The sequence below is a fragment of the Grus americana genome, chromosome 1, assembly GCF_028858705.1.
Source record: "Grus americana isolate bGruAme1 chromosome 1, bGruAme1.mat, whole genome shotgun sequence".
Lineage (NCBI taxonomy): Eukaryota > Metazoa > Chordata > Aves > Gruiformes > Gruidae > Grus > Grus americana.
In genome coordinates, this window is record NC_072852.1 from 208,299,532 (window position 1) to 208,324,408 (window position 24,877).

The following is a 24,877-nucleotide window of genomic DNA, read 5'->3' on the forward strand; positions in this document are numbered from 1 at the left end:
TTTTCCTTTATGAACTAAGTTACAGATAGACAATTGTGTCATAATCTTGTCTGCCTGTAAAAAGAAGTTTGTGAAAATATAAAAAGATTAAAAAATAAAATATAGACAGCTATTAAGAATAGAATAGAACAATAGTCATAAGTTGCCTGTGAGGAATTGTAAGGAATTGTATTTGCTCTTTGTTCTATTGATTTCACATTACTTCAATTCACATATTGATGTCTAGATTGAATTTCTCGTAATAATAACTTTTTCAATTTTTTCACATATGGCCTATGAGAAATCACAGCATCTTGCTGGAGGTAGCAATGTTTGTCCATAGAACCACAGAAAAATTAAGTTGGAAAAGAGCTCTGGAGGAGATCAAGTCCAAACTGCTGCACAAAAAAGGTCTACCTTCAGTTGGATTAGTTTCCTTGGGACCCTATTCAGTTGAGCTATGAAAGTATCTGAGAATGAAGACTCTACAATCTCTCTTGGTAGTCTGTCCCAGCAGTTAGGTGTTCTCTTTATTAAATTATTTTTCATTATGTCCAACTGAAAATTCCCCTTGTTGCAACTAGTGACGGTTGCTTCTCATTCTTTGACAGCGCACCTCTGAAATTGGCTTGGTCTTCTCTGCAAGCTCTCTCTTCCTTTGGTTAGCTGAAGGCTTCAAGGAGATTGCCTGCCCTAGCCTTCTCGTCAGCCTCTCATGTGCTCCAACCTGCTAGCTAACTTGACCTCCCTCAGCTGAACTTCTCCCGTATGTGAAGGTCTGTCTTGTATTGGGTGACCAAACCTGGACGTGGTATCCAGGTGCAGTTTCTCAAGTGCCAGAGAGGAAGAACCACTTTCTTTTGACCTGCTGCCTATTCTCTTGCTGGTGTAGCCCATGTGCATGCACAGCCTGCATAAAGGTGGGCTGCTGACTCATGTTCAACTTCTTGTCTGACTTGTGGGTGACGTGATGGTTGGAGGCGATCACGAAACGATAGAGTTTTCGATTCTCGGAGAAGTAAGGAGGGAGGTCAGCAGAACTGCCACCTTGGACTTCTGGAGGGCAGACTTTGGCCTGTTTAGGAGCCTGGTTGAGAGAATCCCTTGGGAGGCAGTCCTGAAGGGCAAAGGAGTCCAGGAAGGCTGGGCATTCTTCAAGAAGGAGATCTTAAAGGTGCAGGAGCAAGCCATCCCCATGTGCTGAAAGATGAGCTGGCGGGGAAGAAGACTGGCCTGGCTGAACAGAGAGCTTTGGCTGGAACTCAGGAAAAAAGGAGAGTTTATGACCTTTGAAAGAAGGGGCAGGCCACTCAGGAGGACTACAAAGATGTCTGGGAGGTTATGCAGGGAGAAAATTAGAAAGACCAAAGCCCAACTAGAACTTAATCTGGCTACTGCTGTTAAAGACAATAAAAATGTTTCTGTGAATACATAAGCAACAAAAGGAGGGCTAAGGAGAATCTCCATCCTTTATTGGATGTGGGGGGAAAAATAGTGACAAAGGATGAGGAAAAGGCTGAGGTCCTTAATGCCTTCTTTGCCTCAGTCTTTAAGAGTAAGACCAGCTGTTCTCTGAGTACCCAGCCCCCTGAGCTGGAAGACAGGGACAGGGAGCAGAATGAAGGGGAGCCCATTTCCCCCAGGGGGAAATGGTTAGTGACCTGCTCCACCACTCAGACACACACAAGTCTACGGGGCTGGGTGGGATCCATCCGAGGGTACTGAGGGAGCTGGGGGAAGCGTGCATTGTGTATGTGTAAATGTCATTACTAATAATAGTTATTTATTAAAATTTGGCACAGTCATATAAACGTATCTTTTAATGTCTTTCTTTCAGAATGGCCATAGCCAGTTTTTGTCATACATACGTAATATTTTGCTATTTCAATTGAAGATGTAGCCAAAAACTAGGAAGCTTCTTTCTCTTCTGCATTTTTATGAATAGCCTGCAGGGCTTTTTTGTCTGAGAGAAGGCATCATAATGAACAGTCCCGTAGACTTTGACTTGGTCTCCCTCTGACTCTGAAATCACAGGAAATTTTTTTCCTCCGTTAGTAGTCTCCTGTAGATTGCTTTTGCAATTTCAGAGGGGCAAGCAATCTCTAGGATTTCTTTCCTGCCAGGAGTCATGGTGGAAATACATGATTTTTTTTTTTTTGTTGCTGGCATGTGTGTCTGAGTTCACTGCCCTCCTTCTGCCAGGAATGTATGAAATGAATGCTGGAGACTCAGGAAATCAAATCTTTGGGACAGTGAACTTATTAAGAGACTCCTGATATCTGTAAGCTGCGCAAGCAGTTGTCATTAAAGCTCTGCAGAGAAAATATAGCTTGGAATAAGATCTTACTGTAACAAGTCATGCTTGTTAAGATTCCCAGAAGCTGTAGAACATGGTAGGACTTATGCAGAAAATATATTCCATTTGTAATCACCAGAGAATTAACAGATACACACTGAATGAGCATTTTTATTACTGGTCCAGGCCCAAATGCTATCTGTTTGTAGGAAGTTAAGAATGGGAAAAATCAGATGAAGGGAAAAATTGCCTGCAATTTGCATCCTTCAAAGCCCTTAATAAGGAGGTATGTTAAAACAATCTAACTGCAACTAAGGACAAAAGAATTTGAAGTGCTGTCTGTCCTACCTGGCAGTTTTTGATGTGAAATATAAAAAGATGACTTGATAGGTATTGTATGGACACAGATGCTTAATTCATTTAGAGGAATGAACTAATTTTGTCTGTGTGGCAGTAAAGTAATACTTCTAGCCACATGTCTCCTTTTGTATTTTTCTGCTGCTCAACACTGTCATTTAAAAATTGAATTAAGTTTTGAAACTCTTCCTGTTTTAAATTTTGCATTCTCCACCAGATTGTTACAGTGCAAGCTCGGATTGCTTTCTGAAGGAAAAACATAAGTGGGGGCTCTGAATTATATAAAGAAGATCCTCAGTTAAGATGTATAATGTATTTTAATTGAAGATGAACAAAAATTTGGAAATGCCTCCAAATGTGCATCTTTTTTAGAGATCTCTTTATTCCCAAGTATAAAGTGACTTCTTCAGGATTTCTGGTGTAGGAGAAATAAAACCGTGTGGGATGGATTGGCAGTGGTGATACTCAATGATAGGTCAGGAAGTGAGTATCAGTGGGTGACCAAGAGGAGAGGAATGATTGCCCTATAGAAAATAATATGGCAGCAATTCAAATATACCAATTTGTTTGTTAATTAGTGGATGAAATCTGCTTTTTTCATAACTTGTATTCATTAAATTGAAACCAGTAAATATTCAGTCATTTAAGAAGCAATTTTGTATGAGGGACAGTAGATGTTACAGGGCAACTCTGATAAAGATTTGACATGTGTTACCCAGAGATGACAAGCTTGTTTAATTAGAGTGTCATTCTGTTAATCAAATATAACTTGCATGTCTACTGAAAGATAAGCTCAACTGCGGTCTTTATTCCACTGACTATATTGAGTAGCTCTTCGTTACCGATCTTCATTACAGAAGTTTAGACACTTTACTTATATGTAGGCAGGTCCAATTAGGTGTTTTAATCTTGAATTATCTCTCACATTGAGTATCTGAGATGAGTGTGCAGTTCTTCTGAATGACATAGGGAAAGTATGTTTGTCTAGAGCATCCACATACTTTCAGTTTGTGTCTTAAGGAAGACATGAAACGATCTGTTATGATGATGAAATTCAAAGGGGTAAGAGCAGCAAATGAGCTTGTTACTTGGATTTCCTGCCTTGCCTGGGAATCATAGAATTGGTTTGATTGGAAAAGACTGTTAAGATCATCAAGTCCCAACTGTTAACCTAGCCCTGCCAAGTTCACCACTAAACCATGTCCCTAAGCACCACATCTATGCGTCCTTTAAGTACTTCCAGGGATGGTGACTCAACCACTTCCCCGGGCAGCCTGTTCCAGTGCTTGACAACCCTTTCAGTGAAGAAATTTTTCCTAATATCCAATCTAAACCTCCCCTGGCACAACCTGAGGCCATTTCCTCTTGTCCTATGACTTGTTACTTGGGAGAAGAGACCAACCCCCACCTGGATACAACCTCCTTTCAGGTAGTTGTAGAGAGCAATAAGGTGTCCCCTCAGCCTCCTTTTCTCCAGACCAAACATCCCCAGTTCCCTCAGCTGCTCCTCATCAGACTTGTGCTCTAGACCCTTCACCAGCTTCGTTGCCCTTCTCTGGACGTGCTCCAGCACCTCAATGTCCTTCTTGTAGCGAGGGGCCCAAAACTGAACACTGTACTCGAAGTGCGGCCTCACCAGTGCTGAGTACAGGGGCACAATCACTTCCCTAGTCCTGCTGGCCACACTATTGCTGATGCAAGCCGGGATGCTCTTGGCCTTCTTGGCCACCTGCGCACACTGCTGGCTCTAATTCAGCCGGTTGTTGACCAATACCTCCAGGTCCTTTTCCACCAGGCAGCTTTCCAGCCACTCTTCCCCAAGCCTGTAGTGTTGCCTGGGGTTGTTGTGACCCAAGTGCAGGACCCAGCGCTTGGCCTTGTTGAACCTCATACAGTTGGCCTCGGCCCATTGATCCAGCCTGTCCAGATCCCTCTGTAGAGCCTTCCTGTCCTCCAGCAGATCAACACTCCTGCCCAACTTGGTGTTGTCTGCAAACTTGCTGAGGGTGCACTCGATGTGTTGGTGGCTGAAAACTTAAGTTGGAACTTGCTAAGTATATTTGTTTATACGCTATAGTACATGTAAAAGGAAATCTCTCCAGGAAACTGCATGCAATAATGGTTGTAATGCCTGTATCTTCACTTTGAAGTGATGGCAAGCCCAGCAAGCTCGCTTGGCTATAGTTTAGGCTCAAAGCACCTACACAACATTTAGGAAAAGCAGTGCTTAGTGTGCCTGGCCCTATCTCTGTCAGTAAAATGTAAAAGAGGATGGATCCGTATTCTGGTTGTCATGGACTCAAGCTTTCTGACCGGGAAAAGCTGAGACTGAGCATGAGATTGCGTGTCAACTGTGTGCACGGTAGGTTTATCTGTGATGAAGACTGATAGTGGAGACATACCTAATAAAAATAGTAGATAGTCTTGGATTCTGAACAATTCAGTTAAAAAAAAAAAATGTGTTTTTCATATTGCCTGTGTATTTTCATCTGGGCACCATAAGTTTCTCTTGTCAGTTTTTCTAACCTGTAAATATTGCTTTATATTTCCACACTGATGCTCTTTTCCCACCAAGATAGGTGCTTTTTAGTAATTGAGCATTTCTATTGACTGCAATAAAACATTGTGATTTTCCAGGCTTTAAAACATTATTGTAGAATAATCTTTTTTAATAACAACACCTAAATTTTGGAAATTGGCTTTGAGAGGGGGGACAAAACTAGTCTTACTGTGAGGCCATAAAGTGTAATTGATTCTCCCTCCATTTCCAGGTACTCCCATTGGAAAACAGAATGAAGGACACCACGCGTTTCCCGCAGGCGCTGAATATTGGCATGGGAATAGTCATGACCTTGTATATCTCATTAGCCACGCTGGGGTATCTGCGCTTTGGGGATGAAATCAAAGGCAGCATAACTTTAAACCTGCCACAAGATAAATGGTAAGTACATACGTGATTTAAAACCAGTAGTCTAGAAGACAAAAATGTTGCAGAGGTTGTTCCATGCCTCAGTGCTGTCATGCTTATAACTGAGGGGTGCTCAAACTCTTTTAAAATATACTGTATATACTCTCTTTGTGCCTTCTATAGTTGAGCTATCACCCTGGCCAGCAATTTCTTGCATATTAAAAGGAATTGCCTCTGGAAACAGATCAATGATGTTTATAGTAAAGTATTGCATCTCTAGCAGAAGCTAGTTCCAGCTGTATTGAAGGAGGGAATATGCAGTTTCCAACCAGCTATATTGCAGTTCTGAAACCAGCTAGTTTTATCTTGGATATCTTGGTAATTTAGTGGCCTTTTTTAGTGGAATTACAGGGTTTAGCAGGTAAACAACCGGAATAGAAGATATCAAAGCTGAATAGATTTCTAGTTCAGATGCAAATCCATGGATGATGTGTAGTAATGGCTTCCTATCAGGAAGATGAAGTTTGTGGTTGTCAGTGTCTCAGGGATATAATTTTTATTTAGCTTTTTTTTTAATGCTACGAGAGCTGCACATGTCACATGCTGAAGAAGCGCTGAAGACTATTTCGACTGGTGCATTCTTAGTTCCGTATCTATCTACAGATGGATATATACTGTAACTATTGACTTAAATATAGCTCTTAATTTTTTAGTACCTTTATATCTGATGGGCCTAAAATTAGGTATATCAGCAGTGCACAAGTGAAAAGCTGAAAAGTATTTTCATGTTTTCATTCTGATCAAGTAATGTCTTACATGTTATATGCTCACATCTACTGGTTGTTTGGTGTCTGTTGTGGTTGCATATTGAAGTAGTGAAATCTCCAATTATGTGAAGCAAAAACTGAGTGCTGACTCCTTTTTTATCCTTTGAAAAAGAGTAGAATGCATTTAAAGAGTGTTCTTAATTTTCAAATGTTACTTTTTTACTCTATTTTTCCATTTTCATTCCTTGGACTCAGTATGAACTATTCATTTTTAATATTCTTCAAAAGTTTTGTTTAATTGCCTGATTCCAATGCTAAATACATGAAGTGATAATAAAATGCATCTTGAAGGATGAATGGGTTTTTTGGTTGCCAGAATTTTCATGTATCTATTGCTGCTTTTTTTGCTTGTTTTGTTTTTTTACTGCTGTTATGGAAACAGATTTTGTGATGGGGTTTTTTTCCTATTTTTTCCTATGGTTCTGTTTTTTGAGGCATATTGCTCATAATATGCATTTAATTGTGTCATTTCATTGGACGTACATTAAAAAACCTAGAAGTGTTCAAACATTTACTGCATCTGTTCTGTCTGTACAATGCATCTGAAAGGGAGAATACATCTATTTGTAATATTACATGGTATTGCTCGCTGTTAATAGAATTAGTGAAAAGTTTGTTCTAAATGGTAGACCTGGGTTTACGTGTGCCTTAAGAGAAGTCCTCTTAAAAGAGGAAGAGGGAGAGGAATGTGGAATATAAGGTAAAGTTGCTCACTCTGTTGCTTTTTATTGCACTCGTGCAAGCAACAGGATGAACTTTATTCTGCTGTAATATTCTGCTTTATTCTGCAGCCCTGCTGTCTAACGGGGCTGTTCAGATAAGAGTTTTCAAATAGCTCTTGGCTACAGTGCAGATGTGATAATAAGATGATATTTATCCTGATGGCTTTACAGACCCTAATGCAAAGGAAGAGATAATAAAAGAGATGGAAACTGGTGTTCTATAAGGTGGAGAATTGGCATTATAAGTTTAATAACCTCAGAGCTGCTCAGGGCACATATGTAGAAATAACAGTCATCTGTTTTCTTCTTACCCTGGCTACTACCCCAGAGCACCAAATAAAATTAGGAGGACAAGCAGCTCAGTGGTACACTCATGGGTCGTGATGTATGATGCTATTGCTGCGCAGTACTGTGGGTCTAGCTGATACAGTACTGATGAACAAATATGTGCAATTAACTGTGCTAGCAAGACAAATTTCCAGTGAACTGTATGACAATATTTTGTTATTTGGTCCTCACATAAAAAGCCAGTAAGTGGCTGGATTGAACTAGAAAAACGCAAGGAGCAGATGAGTTTTTATAAGAAAGCGGTCATTCGAAAGAGCCTGGAATGTAGCTAGGCAGTGAGACTTGGCTTATGTGTTTAATTCCAGGTGGACAATCCTTGTCTTAAAAATAAACCTTTCCTGATAAAGAAAATGAAAATTCTGCTGCTTTCTGCATTTTATTTGATGTTCTTGCAGATGAATTGACCAGAAGTCATACATAGGCCCTAGACCTGTTAAGTTCTTAAGTTTAATTTAAATAGATGACTGTTCATATTCTTAAAAACATTCTGCTAGATTGGAGCTTTTAGAGAAGAGAATTGTTGTGGTTCTAGTTTAGATTGTGTTTTGGAGTACAACTTGGCACTCAACATAATATATTATTTAGAATATGTTGAAAACTGACTTTATGAAAAGAGTAGTTTTCAGCTTGTTTTTGCTGATCTTTAACAACAACTTCTTTCTGGAACCAAAGAATTCTATTTTACTGCATTAAAATTTGTATTTTTTACATGTGGTTATGTTTAGCTGTTTGGAATATCTTAGTAATTGTTTTTCATGTCCTCAGAAGTATGCAGGGTACCTGGTGACATGAATCTTTTTACTCGATTCATTGTTGACTGAGGAGAGGACACACAGCCACAGAGTACAGTTTACCTGATTTATTCATGATCACTAGCTGTCTCCTGACCCAAGCCAAGGAGGGGCACAGTTTGCCTGAAACAGCACATATTTATAGTCAAAAAGTGCATAATTATTGTCACGTGACCATCAGTTCAAACCAAGTCCTGCCCCATCTGCAAATTTAGATTATGGAAGTTCTGCTTTAGTATTCAGTAGTGTCCTTGGTTGGGGTCTCATAAAATCATAGAATGGTTTGGGTTGGAGAGGACCTTTAAAGATGATCTGTTCTATCCTTGGCATGGGACACCCTCCACTAGACTGTTGCCCAAAGCCCCATCCAACGTGGCCTTCAACACTTCTAGGTATGGGGCATCCACAGCTTCTCTGGGCAACCTGTTCCAGTGCCTCACCACCCTCCCAGTGAAGAATTTCTTCTTTGTCCATGGCTGAGGTCTCATCTTCTTGAGGCTGAAGGTTCTTTCCACTGTCTGTTTTTTCATTAAGATATAAGTGACATTCTTTGTGCAACAATTCCCTTACTATGAAACCCAAAGGTTAACTACCGTACAAATATTATAGCATATTAAAGTTCAACAAGATGTTACATGGTACTAATTCAAGTGGAAGCTTAGCATAATAAATGCCCTATTTGGTCTAGCTGTATTTATGCAAGTTTTATTACAGTAGTTTCCGATTTTTTCCCTTAAAAGAGCTACAACATAATCTAAAACGTAAAATTGAAGAGAGGCAGACTTTTGTTAACTTCTTTTAGCTCGTATAAATGATTTAGAACTTGTGTAATGGAGATGCTTACTTTAAACTACTATGTATTTAAAGCTTTGATTCTTGTTTTTGAATATCTTTTAAAAATTATTTTTTTAAAGGTTTGGGGTGATCTGAAGCCTGAGGATTACAGGCTAATTGTGGGTAGCTGGTCAGTTTTTTCTTTTTGTTAACCAGCTAAAATCCATCTAAGCTTCTGGAATAAGGACAGTGATGCAGAGCTGATAGAAAAGTGACTCTGTTTTTTCCTCTACATTTCTTAAAGCTGCTCGGCAATCAAAAGGAAGCGTGTCACGAAAGCAGTGGCTTCTAAACTAGCTACACCATTATGTCACCATGTAAAGTGATGTAATAGTTTTTCTGTCTCTTTGAATATGTCATTGGGGCTTTATTGAGTTGTCTATAGTGATAGTCGAACCTTTGATACAAATAATTTAGGACCTGTTAGTCAAAATGTACTTTTAGTCAAAGGGTATTTTTCTTTCCCCATATATACTCTTTTAATTTCCTCTGTGTATTTGTTCAGCTAATAAAAAAGCTGATTTTTTTGTTGTTAGCAGTCTTTCAGTATCATCAAAAATTGATAACTTGATGAACGGGCTTGCAGTTGTGAGATGAGAAGCATGTAAGACTGGGCTGAAAGGGCTATTCAAGTTCATCAGCTGTATTCCTCTGCTCAGAATCACTCAAGTGTACCAAAACCATTGCTGGCCATGTGTTCAACACTTCCTTCAAAATGCTGAAGGAAGGGTGATGGAGGTGTCCTGTTGTGGTGGGAAAGAGCTGAGCTGTATGGATACAAATTCTGCCATGCCATGCCATTTGGTGGCCACAGGGCGAGGGGTCAACAGCAGTCCTGGCTGGATTTTATTTACTAATAACAAATACGGATTATGATACTGAAAGGGAGGACACTTTGAGTGATTCCTGCCAGGCTTTGAGAGATACAGATAGGGATCTAATTTGTTCTTTCCCTGCTCTTCATGCTGTCTTTTGTTTTCTTACTGTTGCAAGTTGCCTTTGCTTTCTAGTTGAGGTTGAACCTCTTTCTGAGGACTGAAGCAAATAAAGGTATTGAGTGCTTTGGTCTGCTTGGCATCATCTTCTGTTATGACAGGTTGTTTATGAGAAATATTTCATCTCTCATTTGTGAAAACACAACACCTCATGGCAAATGAACCAAAACTTTACTCAAAAGCTTTGATCGTGTTCTTAGTTCCATTCTTAGAAAGAAAATCATACCAAGAGACTCATAACTTCAGTCAGTTGGCTGAAAGCAAACCTGTGACAAATGCTTATAGTTTATGCAGCATGGATTAAAAATGCCTCTCAATTTAAAACTGTTGGTGGCATGGATAATTCTTTGTTGCCTGTTCATTCAACCACAAGTAACAGTGATAAGAACATCTGCACTTCACGTTTTTTGGAAGAGTTACTCTAGTTTTTTGAGAATTGAACAAAAATTCTCAAACAAATTTCTTTGAGACCTTCTCTTGGAGTAGATCTGCAGACATTTAGTTTACAAAAAGCTGGAGATGTAGGAAAACCTTCATACAGATGAAGGAAAAAATAATGCTACAACCATATAGCAATGGATTTCACTGTGTTAAGTGAGATAAGAGCATGAGCGTGATATCTAAAAAAACTTAACTATCTTGGGGAAATAAAAGGTATTGGTTACCTAAAATTTCACAAGACAGTGCCAATATATAGGTTATTTTCCAACATAGGTAAGGAAGCAAGATGCATGAGTCCATGCAAAATAATATTGAAGTTAGGCTGCCAACCCATTCAGGCTTTTTTTTTTTTAAATATTTTCCTTATTTTATACCTCAGCCTCACAGCTGCTTTTATTATATTTCTTACTGAGATATAGTTTATATGAGGGTAGATGTGAACTTTTTTCACTGATATCTTCTTTGTCTTCACCTTTGATATGACACTTTTTTCCTGATAAACACTAATAATCTTTTCCTTTACTCACAGGATAGAGTTTTCTGGTTCTGCACAGATTTAAAAAAAAAAAAAGTACATAAAGATTAAAGCTGAATGATCTGAAATCAGTTAATCTATTTGGAATATTAAAGAGTATTTTGAACCAGTTTATGCAGAAAGAAGTTAAATGTAGCTGAGTTTTATATTGCTATAAAGAAACTGTCCATTGTGTTGCATTTTCTGAACATTTTTATCTATACTTTGATGACATGCAGGGTGGAATAACACTAGAATGGAAAGATATTAATGAGAATAGAAATTCTTCCCCGTTTTTAAAATGTAGCTTGTGCCTTTTACCAGTCTGTTTAGAGATAACTTTGCTTTTTATGTAACTGAATTCTTGGAGTGGTGCAAGACAGCAGCTTGTCTTTGTCTGGCACAGAATTTAAAACCATCTCAAAGTAACTTTTCAACAAAATGCAGAGTCTCTGAAAAAAAAAAAAATCTTGATCCCTAAATGTTTGTCTAGTTACAGCAGCTCTAGTTCTTTATGTTAGGACAGACAGACATTCCTGCATCAGAACGAACTCTCTTCTATACGTGCATACATTCTTTTTCCAATTTCATTTTCTTAGTAACATATCCTGCCAATCCACCACTGGCTTAAGGTTGGCACAATTTGGAGCCGTAGAACCTAGTTCTCCTTTGTGTTGTTATAAACCCTATGAAATGCCATCACATGGCACAGTAATTTAATGGTATTCTATACCTAGTGGTTTTGAACAGGAGAGTATGGACAGCAAGCAAATTTGCTTATGGATATTTTCTAGCCCTAGAAGGTACTCCTTCCAATTTTAATAAGTAAATAAAATTTCTTAGGTGTTCTCTTCGAAGTGTGAAAAATCTTTTTAGGGACACTTTGTGAATATGCAGAAATCTGAAGGATATTGGCCTTGGTCTTTAAAGCGTCCAATGTTTACTGCCACTGTGAAATGTTTGTCAATGTACAGATTATATTTGATGTGAATTTGGAATTTTATTTTCTCAAATAACTGTTGGCTGTTTAACCTGTTCTTCTTTAAGTTTATTAATTTATGATTGCATGATACTGATATTTTTTGGGGGGGTGTCCATATTTTGGTAGTTGTCTTAACTTCTGCAATTTCATAGGCAGTTATAACTTGCAAAGCAGATAATGTTATCTTCTTGTATGCTGGGGGGGAAATACATATATGTATGTATAGCCTTAGTGCCATTAGCAAGCTAGTTTTTTATGAAAAATTTGCTGCTTACATGCATGTGTGTAAATATTTTCAACAGGTTGTATCAGTCTGTAAAAATTCTGTACTCCTTTGGGATTTTTGTGACCTACTCGATTCAGTACTATGTCCCTGCGGAGATTCTCATTCCAGCTGTCACCTCCAAAGTGGAGCAGAAGTGGAAGTTACTCACTGAGCTTGTGGTGAGAGCATTATTAGTCTGCTCAACCTGTAAGTATGTGCAGAACGCCCATAAAAAAACTTGCTATTACACGTTGTTGGGGCCTGCTTATTTAAATGCATGTTTTGTTATTTATTTTCCCAAGACTAGCAAACCTGAAATTTTGTTTCAATGATTCAGTATGTTTTGACTTTCATGAACAAGAGAATCTAATGTTGTATTTGTGTTTTAACCACACTTTTTTTAGTAGCTGTGACCGATTATTTGACAACCACGTCTTTTGCCAATAACACTCTAAAGCTGCCAACTTGAAAATAATTTTCTTAGAATTAAAGTTTTTAATAGACACATATTACAGTTTCCTGTCAGCATTCCTCTATGCAGTCTGCAGTACATGCTGCTCATGGAGAAACCCTTTTTCTGTTTTGTTGGTCGGAGGATTAAGCCTAAGGTGTGCTGCTCTGTATCCATAAAACAGCACTGGCAAACACGGATGCCTGGCCAGAGTGTTCATGGAGCGCCACTTATTTTCGGTGATAATGCTCCAAAGTAGTTCTGTATCTCTCCCTTCACTGCCTTTTTTACTGCTGTTGTTTTTTTCATTTGTCCCCTACTCTTCCCATCCCTCCTACTGTGTCCCTGCTTTTCTTACAGCTAGTGTAGATCTCATAGATACTAGGAGTTAGCAGCAGCGCTCATTGAATGGTGAGCAGTCTCATCTAGGAATCAATACTCCTGAAGATAATGAACTGAGGAGGAAGTTTAGGTTTGTCTTTACAGCTCCCATCTAAAGTGCTGAGTAACATAGGAAGCTTTTCTCAAAGATGTTATAAAAAATTGTTTCTAGTACAAATCTGGCTTCTTGACTCTACCATTTGTACTGAAACGAGCTGTTTACATTAAAAACAATCAAAACTGCCAAACAAGCAAAACCTGCTAAACCTTATTTTTTTAGGGGGTAAGTATTGATGAAAGAGAAGAGTTTCGTTTCTGTTGGCTCTGTTCTCTTGGTGAATGCTGACCAGTGGCTAATGTGCCGGATGGCAGCTAATAATTGTTATCAGAGAGAACCTGAACATCCAGTGAGACCTTCTTAAGGTCAACCCTGTTGAGAGAAACAGTTTAATGTCAGTGCAATTTAATTACTGCAGTAAGCAAAAGGAAATACCGTCGATCTAATAACTTGCTGCTCTGAAAATACATCTGCTATGTGAAATTTAAAAAAAAAGGAAAAAAAGTGAAAAGCTTTCTTGTATAATGACATGCAAATGTCCCGAGGTACCATATAGCCTGTGTTCGGTTTCCAGTGTTCATGATGCATAGTGAACCTGTTAAGATTTTAAGATTGAAGACAGATGAATAGCTCTTGTAATACCTGAGAAACATCTAGATAAAAATGCTTCAAGCTCTAAAATGCTTTTTAGTGTCTCTCTGGGACCCCACTAAATTCTCCAGTCTTAACTGTATCTTGGTGTCACGAGGCCCTCAACTTCCGCTCATTCTGTGTGGCCCTTTATGTGCCCCTTAGAACCTGCCCTGGCAATGATACCACGATAGATCTGAAAAGCTAAAATTCGTGTAGATCCAAACTGTTGTTTACAGCTGAAGGTTTTGAGAGTTTAGAGGTCGAAAGAAGTTTTCAGAGATGTGTCTGATGAGAAGAGCTTGTGGTGAATAGGTTTCAAAGCACATTTCCATGTTTGACTTGGGAAAATTATAAATGACTCCATGATATTCAGCTGCAGCTTGATCGTTTGTTTCTTTGTTTTCTCAATTTTAATACTGAGCTTTGTAAGTAGTGGCTAGTCTGGGAAGGCAAAACTGTGGAACAGTCTCCAAGAAAAGTAAGTAGAAAAAGAAAGATTAAAATCTGGAAGAAGGGTCTGTAAAAGGTAAAAAGAAATGTAAGCAAATCAGAGGTGGGGTACCTTGTGAGTGGGACTTGCAAAAGGACCGGTTGCCTATTGGGTATAATTAACTACAGTTGGGTGAATTGGGACAGGAAGAATCTAATCCAGCATGAATTGTGGTGGATCCCTTTTTCCCAGAGGTATGTTGGCACATATTCTTTCTTCTTTTTGTTTTCATGCAATTATTTATTGTGCTGCTTTTTTTTCCCCAGATATTTCTTTCTTTAAAAAACAGCAGCAAATGGTCTTTATTTTCTGAAGGCATAATAAATACTTTAAAATTATTCAGTATAAAATGAATGCTATATTTCTATTTCTTTTAAAAAAATCAGTGTGTAGAAAAATTGGACCTGGTTTGTGCATTCAGACTTCTGGTTTGTGCATTAAAACTTATCTGTGATGTGAATCTGTAAAATGGACCTGCTGTGGTGTTACAGGTGTTCCTGGGATATTTAAGAGTATTTAATTGTTTGCTGCAAGGCACAGAAAAATAAAATTAAAAGTTTGTTCTTCAGTGTTTGATATTTGCCAGGCTTTTGTGTGATAAGTTGTATTTATCCCAGTTGCCATTTCAGGGTTTTTTTGGGTAGTTTCTACAAATTGTATACATGCAGTATCTATAATACTTTTTCACCAACAATTGTGTGTGTAAGCTCCATCCTCTGTCATTTTTCATTGAAGCACTGGTTATAAACAGAATTGATTTAAATAATGCTTCACTTTGACTAAGTGCAGAACATGGTTTCTAATATGATTCAGAAAGTGTTTCTTTAATAGAAAGAAAAAATCCAAAGCCTTTTAAATTGAGTTTTAAAAATTAAATGGTTCTGGTATCAGTGACAGAATATGTTGTAATGTCTGGACCATTCAGGGGTCATACACTGATTAAAGGGACTCCGCTTGATTGAAAATAATTGTCTGAAAAGAGAAACTTCAGCTATGTTGCTGATAACACATTAGCTTTTTAAGAGAAGACTTGAAAAATCAGTTATTACTAATTTTGGGGGCTTTTGCATTACTGAGGTAAAAATTCGGTCATTCTTTTATCATTACAGTATATCAGAAACTTGCTGAGAAAAAGCATACCCCAGAGTGTTGGGTGGTTTGGGGTTTTTTTGTGTCTGGTAAGGTTTGTTTTATGTTAGGACTTGGCAAATGACTGGAGATGTAACACGCATCCAGAAACCCATAGGTATTGCTTAGGGTTTTTCATTATTTCCTTGCTCACTTTTGGGCACTTAGCATTGCAGGAGGATGATCACGAGTATATTATGTATTTTTAGATTTCCATGTTCTGCTTCCTCTGCTATTGTTTCACAAAAGAGACGTTATCTGAAGCGCACTATAGAAAATACACTTAACCCTTAATGTCACCTGTCTGAGCCAAACCTCCAAGCTTGGGGCAGTGGAGGGGTGCACCCAGCACTGGGAAGTGCGCGGCTGGGCTGAGTGGTCGTTGCGTTGGGACTAGGTCAGTCTTGGCTCACTGAGCAGTTCCTGCAGAGCAGTGAGATCACCTTGACTCTTTCTAGACAGGATTGGTAAAGCTGTTCAGAAGATTGGTTTTTACCATATTGGAAAGGATTTTACAAATAAATTTAAGAAAATGTTTGCAGTAAGTGTCTGAAATTTCACATCTGTTCTTAGCAGCTTTTTCAAGACTCTGACATGCTATTACTCAAGGTAAAAGCAAATAGTAAGGGGTATTTTTGCTGTGAGAGTGCTAGACTGGCAAAAGCATACTTTTCCTTTGGTTATAACCCCTTGTTTGTACTTTTGAACAAGGAAAGAGGGAACACAAATGACTTGGCAGACCTTGTTCCCTACTGTTTTTCTTGCTTCTTCTAATTTAAAAGCATCTTAGTATTGCATGGGTGAAAATGCAAGTCAGATACTTTTGAATTTTAAGAAAAGGGGAGGGGGATGTTTCCTCCGCATTTGATATTGAACACTTCTCTCCGTTTGATTTCCAAGAGAGGTACATCTCTTCCTCTTTGCTTGGATTTCACTGTGTATGGTGTCACAAGTTGGAAGATCACACCTTACTTCATAAATCATAACTTCATAAACTAAATCGTTGTTTTACAAACTCAGGCGAGCACCTTGTGCGCTGACCGGAAGGATGAGCTAGGCTTCTGGTGAAAGTCCAGTCTAGAGCTGGAGACTGGGTTTGGTAGTTGTTGAAAGCAGGTGGGAGCTAGTCTTGTAGCTAGCTAGGCAGAACTATGCTTGAAAGCTGGACTAAGCATCACTGTGGGGGGCCAAGTTAGGAGTTAGGAACACATACAAACAGAAGGAATGGGACAGGAGCCACTGCAGGATTTGGAAAGCACTGAGAACAGATATGGAGGTGCAGTGTTGTGTAGATACTCACTGGCTGTCCTCAGGTTGTGCTGGGAAGTTCATCACTACAGGAGTCCTCCAGGCACGTGCCTAGGATCTCCAGCATCTCTGCCTGATGACTTATCAGCTTTGTCCTTTGGTGAGTCAGTTCAGCTTATCATAATAGTTAGAGACACTCCTTGTAAGACATAAGAGGACAGAAAATCTATTTGATTATGCTCAGATAGTACAACCACATCCTCATAGCATCAGTAGGTTCTGTTACTGTCGTGTATGCATTTTTAATTGAAGTGTAAATGGTTTACGTTTGTTTTCTCACAGATTTTACTTAGCATTTGTGGTATTTGAATGTTAGATAACTTCAGTACTTTGAAATATCTGTCAAAGTGGAATTTTTTTAATGTTGAAGCTATTTACCCTCAATTTATATCTTTAAAACGCATGTCACAAAAATAGTTTGGATCTGTGTTTGCTGTATCTGCTTGGATACAGTTGGACACCGTGCTCACGGTTCAACCCTTAGCTGAGCCTGTCGTGTGATGGGGTTGTGGCTATTGCACATTGGGATTAATCATTTGAGTGTGAAGCTTTTTAGTTTGCTTCTGAAGGAACTGGACCATCCTGGCTGAATTTTTAAAACTTTGTTAATTACTTTACATAGAACAGTGTAAGTTTTACTTTTATCTTTTGAGAGACCAGTTGGGGAGAAAAAGACAAAAACCTTCTACCCAAATGAGTCCTATTTAGTGCATTGCTTGAAATAAGCTGCCATTATATCATGAGATTCTTTTTCCTGCTTACCTGACACTGATGGAAGTGGGGAGAGTTTGAAGAGGTTTTGCTGAGCCTAAACAGTTAATTCTCCTGTGTTAACAACTTCAAAATATGCTGAGCACATGGAGATTGAGAGGAGACATCACCAGCTTCAACTGCCAAGCATTAGTCAATATTGATGCTGAATAGCATCAAACATACTCAATTCTATTGATGCCTCAGGGGAAAACTGTGGTTAAAAATTTAGGACAGGGCAAGATTGTAAGTTTCTAGTAGAATGTAAATGTCTTGCTTACTGTCTAGCAAAGACTTACTCATGTCTTCTGCCAGAAGGGCAATAAAATTAAATTGTGCTTGCTGGAGGTGTTGGAAGAATTAAAAAAAAAATAAAAAAAAATAAAATTTAAGAAAATTGTTTTAATGTGAATGGTAGCAGCAAATCCATGAAGAAGTAAAGGAATAACATGGAAAAGAACAATTTAAGTGGTACTTTAGTTTTTAAATAATAAGTTGCATTTGATTTATTAGTTTCAGTATAGTACTGAAAGATTTTTTTTTTTTTTGGTGAATTGGTAAAAGCTGCTGAAGAGCTTCAGCAAATACAATGGAGAAATCTGGAGTTGGGAGTTAATAATATCTTTCATCCAAACGAGAAATAGAGATGTCTTTTTAACAGCTTAATTTAGAGCTGCATTCCTGCAGCCACAGTGCTCCTGTTAAAATGAAAATTAAGAGATACTGCATATGGATATGGATATGGGGATATCGGTTGAATTGTCAGCTGTTTTGATTGTTAGCTTAAAATGAAACAAATTGAATTGAAAGGCTGATCCAGCTGAGCGTGAACTGAGCTGTTATTGAGCTGCTTTCCATTTAAAAAAAATTAGCCTGAGCTTTGTGTGTAATTTTACCAAGAGAATAAATGCATTATTCAGTTGAATTTACCAGTTATGCTTGTCTAAATATTTCCCCATTTTAACTGTACCTGGTTTTAGGAAAGAACAGTTCTTGATGCTGAACAATTAGACACAAGATAACATGATGTTTACCAGATATCTTACATTGTTCACTGACATTGTGCTGATAAAATACTCGCTCAGGGTAGCTGCAGCAGAGGTAACACGAAGGAATTTTAAGATCTATATAGATTTTAATACATGCTTTTAGGATTAAGTGATAATCATTTCTACAGAAGTGGTTTGTGTATCAGTCATTAGACACAGAATTTTTTAATAAGAATTTGTTCATTTTAAAGAGTGATATTAATGACAGATATATTGAATAGTTAACTTTGTGATTTAAAAAAATTCCACATGGGTTTTAGGATATTTGTGTGAACTGTTAACAGGCCCCTTGAAGTGGGCTTAAACACAAAATAATTGTGTATGAATTGTCAAAGGAATAAAATGAAATATTAGATTAATTCCAATTTTTTTTTCAGTGTGTGTTTGTATTTTTTTTCTTGGATATGGGTGGCTGATGAGCATAATTCTTATTTCCTAGTAGAAGATCCTGTGCAGTGGTTTTCAGTCGAGAGATGAGAACAAGCATCATTGTGTGGTTTTTAGGCATATGCTTAGGCATGAGAAATAGATATGTAAAATCCAGGTTCTTCCAACCTGTTTGAGTATCTTTGCAAGAAGAATGGATCTGTTAATATCAGGGTTGTGTCCTGATGATGGTTTCCTTCTTTTGATGTGCCCTTATGAATTATTGCACATCTTAGGAATTGCCATTGGTATAGGCATCACTTTATGTACGTATAATAACTAATGTTCTTTCTCAAAGTAGAAATATTAAACTTTTTTTTTTTACCTGATGTTAACATATGGATACCAGACATCTATGGATTATGATTAAAGGTTAAACGTTACGGAGTATTTGAATGATGCTAGAAGTGTTTCTTTTTGCTGGTTGTTCTAGAGACGTTAACTTGTGAATATACATTGTATGAGATAATGGGTTGGGGGTTTTCTTTCTAAACCGAGCGCTGCTCCAGAAGTAACCGTAGGGTCCAGCAGAATGGTATAACGTTAGTATTCAGCAAAGCCTTGTGAAGCCAACTGGTTTGGTTCTTCCTTCTGGTCCGTTGCTTCAGCTGACATCAAATCTTCTTTAACAGTGACTTTGATATGGACCCAAACAAGATATTACTTGCAAATGGTTATACTTTTAAAACCTTACTCAGAAAGTTAAGGTTGTGAAGTAAATTATTGAAAGCTTTAAACTTGTCCTGCTTTATTTATTTTTTTAATTCTGTTTTAATTGTTTTTTAATGCTGTGTTGATTTGGCCTCCTTTGGTTCATATATTAAGATTCTGTGCATAAATTCAGATTTTGAAGCATAGCTGTTGTCCAAAAATTTTTCTAGGTATTGGATAGGAAGAAGAGTATGGGCTTTGTGACTGAAGTGAAAAATAGCAGATTTTAGAAGAATAGTAATAAAAATTAAAAGTATTTTAAAATAACAGCAACGTCTTTGTCATAAAATTTGCTTGCTTTTTCTTTTTGGGACATTTGTTTTATTATTTAAAAAAAACCACTTAAGAACAAATAGTTTAGCAGTGCATTTATGTACTCTGAAATAGTTGATCCTATTCTGGGGCAGGAATTACTTCCTAGTAAAGGCACCTTATTACTTACCACAGTTTAGTGTTAGCATTAAATATGTATTTTATAACTCTGCAGGAATTCTTGTGGAAAAAGCATTATAGTATTTTAATTGAAAATTGGATTTATAGCAGGGCCTTTTTTTTTTTTTTTTTTTAAGTTATGGTTTCTTTTACAGGTTCCTTTGCAAAATTTAATCTAATCTATTCCAGTTTGCTTTTGACACTTTTTATATGAATTTTGGTGATGTTTATTTTTCTTATTTCTAACTATAAGGATCCCTTTTCTCTAATGCTTTATGGATTTTGTGCCAGGCACTGATACCGGCTGGGTTCCTTGGGACGGCTGGTGACGGCTGGGTAGTAACGGCACCGCTGGGCTGGGCAGTCAGGAGCCTGCTCTATACACGGCAATGAAGGCAGAATTGTGTGGCACCACACTCTTACATGTGCAAGTTTATTTTGTAGATGTGTAATTCTAAATGAGATGAACTTTATTCTCTGTGGTTTATACCAGTTTCCATCTGACTGGTTTCAATATCAGTATAATTTTAATCTATAAAACATGGAGCTTTCCTATCCAATACCACAGCGCAATCTTTTTGCTTACTCCCTATCTGGTATCTCCTGAATATCAATCTTACCAATTTTCAGTGACAGTGTAGCTGTAAAAAAATCATGAATCTGGTGTTTTCTAAATTTATGACTTGAAACTTTGAAAAAAATATGGGAAGTTTAACTTTTTTTTTTTCTTTGCTCCTAAAGGAAATTCTAGCACAGCAAATTTCTTGATACACTTCTGAGCCTGATGAGAAGTAACACATGTGCTCAGTTATCCTGAGCCACAAAGATGATCAGAGGGCTGGAGCACCTCTCCTATGAGGACAGGCTGAGAGAGTTGGGATTGTTCAGCCCGGAGAAGAGAAGGCTCTGGGGAGATCTAATTGCAGCTTACCAGTACCTGAAGGGGCCTACAGGAAAGATGGTGAGGTACTGTTTATCAGGGAGTGTAGTGACAGGACAAGGGGTAATGGGTTTAAGCTGAAGGAGGGTCGATTTAGATTAGAAGTTAGAAACAAATTCTTTACTCTGGGAGTGGTGAGACACTGGAAGAGGTTGCCCAGAGAGGTTGTGGATGCCCCCTCCCTGGAAGTGTTGAAGACCAGGTTGGATGGGGCTTTGGGCAATGTGGTCTAGTGGAGGGTGTCCCTGCCCACGGCAGGGGGGTTGGAACTAGATGACCTTTGAGGTCCCTTCCAACCCAAACCATTCTGTGATTCTATGATTCTATGATCCTGCTGCTATTCAGGAGAGATGGGTTTAGTTTTGGGCTGTGACATTCTGTGTTACTTGAAGAACTCATATGATCTTCCTGGATATAATACTTAGTATTTAGGAGCATTCCAAAGCCATATACGTGTATTTACTATGAGATGGTCAAGTACTGCAATGAGAGTATAGTAACAGAAATAGTGCAGCAAATGTAGATGCCAGTGTGTAATACTGAATATCTGAGTGGTTTATATCTGTGTCTCACTAAGGATTCCTGCATAGGGCATAACTTCTTTAAATGCGTTAACAAAATCACTCTGTACATGGTGAAAAGTGTTTTTTGTCAGAGATAAGACTTAATATTTTGTTTTTGTAGTTTAGATGTTATTAGTGCAAAGGAAGCCAGGAAAAAAGATGAGAATTATATTACGTTTGAACAGTTTAGAGATTCCTTTCTAACTCATGCCTTCAGCAAATACAGTGAATAAAAATCACCAGACTCTGTTTACTATTTTCAAATACTTTTAGTTACTTCTGCTACAGTGACTTACTGTGAAGTGCAAGTTGAAGATTCATAATACCATTTACAGTGTAAATCTATGTGGCAGTCCACGCTCTGAAGATTTTAGGTGAGGTATGGCATAAGTTGCAAAGTGCTTCATGGGTTAAGAGTCATCTAGTTTAGCGTGCAGGAGTCTGTTCTCTGGACCTCTACACCTGCAATGGTCATCCTAGTTAGATAGTTGGAATGTCACAATTCATCTGATCTATTTTACATAATTGCTTCTAGATGAGCTGAACTGGGCCAAAGAAGTGCTTCTTTCCTTCTTTGGGCTATTTGAAGGAATACAGGAGAGAAATAAATCTAGCATTCAGTATGATGAATCCTTCTCAAGAGTGAGAAGTGATGCTGAAAATCATGGTCAGTTGCCTGCAATTCAATCCTGTCTTTCTTTTCTAAAAATTTTAAAGCTAATCAACCCTACTTTTATTTTTTGTTCCACTGTATTTTCCATCTGTATGCTTACAAATATAATGAAATGGTAATATGAAAATTCTTTGTCCTAATAACAAAAATATGTATATTCTCTAGCTAATCAAAAATGAACTTTGTTTGCAATATGTTCATGACTTTGAATCTCTCCGTTATTTTGGCCCATTATATTTCTATGCATGAACTGACTTAGAAGAGAAGGTCATTATGGGGTGTCTTCTTAAATGTCATGCAGAAGTCAGTGATTTTCTGTCACGCTTACTGAGTGCAGTAGCTATTTTTGCATGTACTACTTACGTATTTTACATCTATCTAGTGATTCCTAGACTTGAAATTTCCATAAGATCCAAAGATTCCTGAGGGGAAAGTAAAGGAAAAGGCAGATGGAAAAATACCCCTTTTTCCTAGTGCCTGGTTAAGAGGAAATAGCTAATGGTGCTTGACATTGTTAACAATCTCCCAATTATTTTCAAGAGATTGGCATATGTCTTCCTTCCTGCCTTTTGATACACAACACAGGGTTGAAAAGGTATATTGTGATAATGGCAATACCAAAAGTAATAGGATGCCATGCTATGCTTACTTGGTTGATCTGAGTTAAATATTATTAAATATTTATCTGTACTTTTTCATTTGATAAGGTCCCACAGTGTAGATGTAATGATAATGAACAACATTGATTTACAGTTACGGAAATTCTAAGGGAGCTGTAGCACAAGTGCTATCCTATTCACTTTTTAATCCTTGTGTTTTCAAAGTCATGTTCAAGGATTCATTCGTTTGTTCTTTCCTGTTGTATCCTGTAAACTTCTTTTTTTTCTTTTTTTTTTTAATTTCTTCCTTCTCCCCCCCGCCCATTTTTTTTTTTTCTTTTTAACCTGGAACTTTTCCTAGACCTGACTTTCACTGTGGCCTCAGACCTTTCTCCTGGCACAACCAGAAATGCTGTATTTTTCAGTTTATGGCATGAAGGGAGGAAGAGGAATGTCTTTACAGGATGACTTTACAATACATGAGTCAAATTAACAGTTTACTGCTTACAAATGTAGGATATCTTACTCTTCTCCTATTCTCTCTGTTTTTTTTTCTGCTACCCTGGCATGTAATTCCATTTTCTTCCTCATGCTGGCTTTGGCATTTGATCAGAAAAGAGCAGATTGGAGTCACTAATCAGCACAACCCCCACGTTCTGTATTTAACTGTTTCGTTTATTTTTTTAATTCAGCAAGTGATGGAATGTGTTGTGGTCTGACTTGCAGTAATTGCTCATTGATCAAAGCCGTTCTGCAACACAGAAAAGTATAAATTCTGTGTTTTGAACTTTGGAGTTAAATTCCGTTTTTTATTTCATGCGAGTTTTTCTAGTAAGGTTATTTAAATTATAGTTCTTCCTTCAGTAAAAAATATCTTGAATCACATTACTGTCCAATAAACTGGTAACTCTTTAGCAAGTCATTTCTGTGGTAAAACAAAGCATACATAACTGATAATAATACAGTATCAGGCAGTCCCATTTTAATTATAAGCTTGAAAATTGCAACACACTCCTTTTGAAGTTTTATATATTCCACAGCGTTTCAGCTGAATGTCCTACTTACTGATACGCCATGCTCTCAGAGGGCAGTTTTGACAAGATGACTGAGCACAGGCCACCTGTGGATGGGGTGCCTAAAGCACTGGAGGATGCCAAAGGATGTTTTTCTGTGAACTCCTGACTGGAGCTGTTCATTGGTATTAATAGTTTGCCTCGTCTGGCCTTTGTGCTGTTTGGTGTATGTACTGGAAGCTTTGATTCTGCATTAAGGTTGAAGTACCTTAATTTGTGTGCCAGTTTGGCTGATTGTTGGGGCAATGTTTCAGACTTTAGTAAGGGAGCTTAAATGAAAAGGACATCAGAAGAATGTCTGTGCTGTGCTAAAACCTGCACTTTAGTATTAAAGACAGTTTTCTAGCAAAGAAAGATGTAGATGAATTTTCAGATTAGACTAGCATCAATGTGTGATGACTTCTGTTCACTGCAGTCCTGACTGGTTGAGGAAAAAACCTGTTTACTCACCTTCCCAGATGGATTTGGTTTCCACTGTTGCCAATAATGAGGAGTCGTAGTAAGTCTAAAAATGTTCTTTTGATCTTTTTTTATTTTTTTTTTTTTACTTTCAGAAACTTTTGTCCTGCAGCGGAATCTCATAAGGTGTTTGTCATGCTTAAGTTGGTATCTAGTATGTTCTGTAACTACAGATGATGGCATTGCTTGCCATAGGGGATGAGTTCTGTTACTGTGTCCCACAGAAAGAAAAAAGGGAGGAGGCAGCAGTTTTGGATGCAAGACCAAAAAAGTACATATTATTTCATTCTATTTCTGTGTTCTCTTGGAGCAAGTCAATTTAAAAATTCTCTTAGCAGATATTCTCTTATTTTCATCCTGGTGCTTTACCAAATTTCAGACCAGTTCTATAAATGTAACAAGTCTTCAATTACAGAAACAAAATTACTTCAATTAGGACGAGTAGCATGGCTGTGTAGTTGTTTTCACATGGCATGATTTATAAAGATAGCTGA

General features: G+C 37.8%; 1 protein-coding gene across 2 annotated transcripts in view; it reads left to right on the forward strand.

Moving 5' to 3' along the window:
• SLC36A4 (solute carrier family 36 member 4) overlaps positions 1-24,877 on the forward strand; it is a 123,151-nt gene that overhangs the window by 48,089 nt on the left and 50,185 nt on the right. For both annotated transcript variants that reach the window (XM_054809666.1, XM_054809673.1), the window contains exons 9-10: positions 5,404-5,573; positions 12,297-12,466. In XM_054809666.1, coding sequence (XP_054665641.1) covers positions 5,404-5,573; positions 12,297-12,466 — 340 coding nt within the window. The remainder of the gene's footprint in view (positions 1-5,403; positions 5,574-12,296; positions 12,467-24,877) is intronic.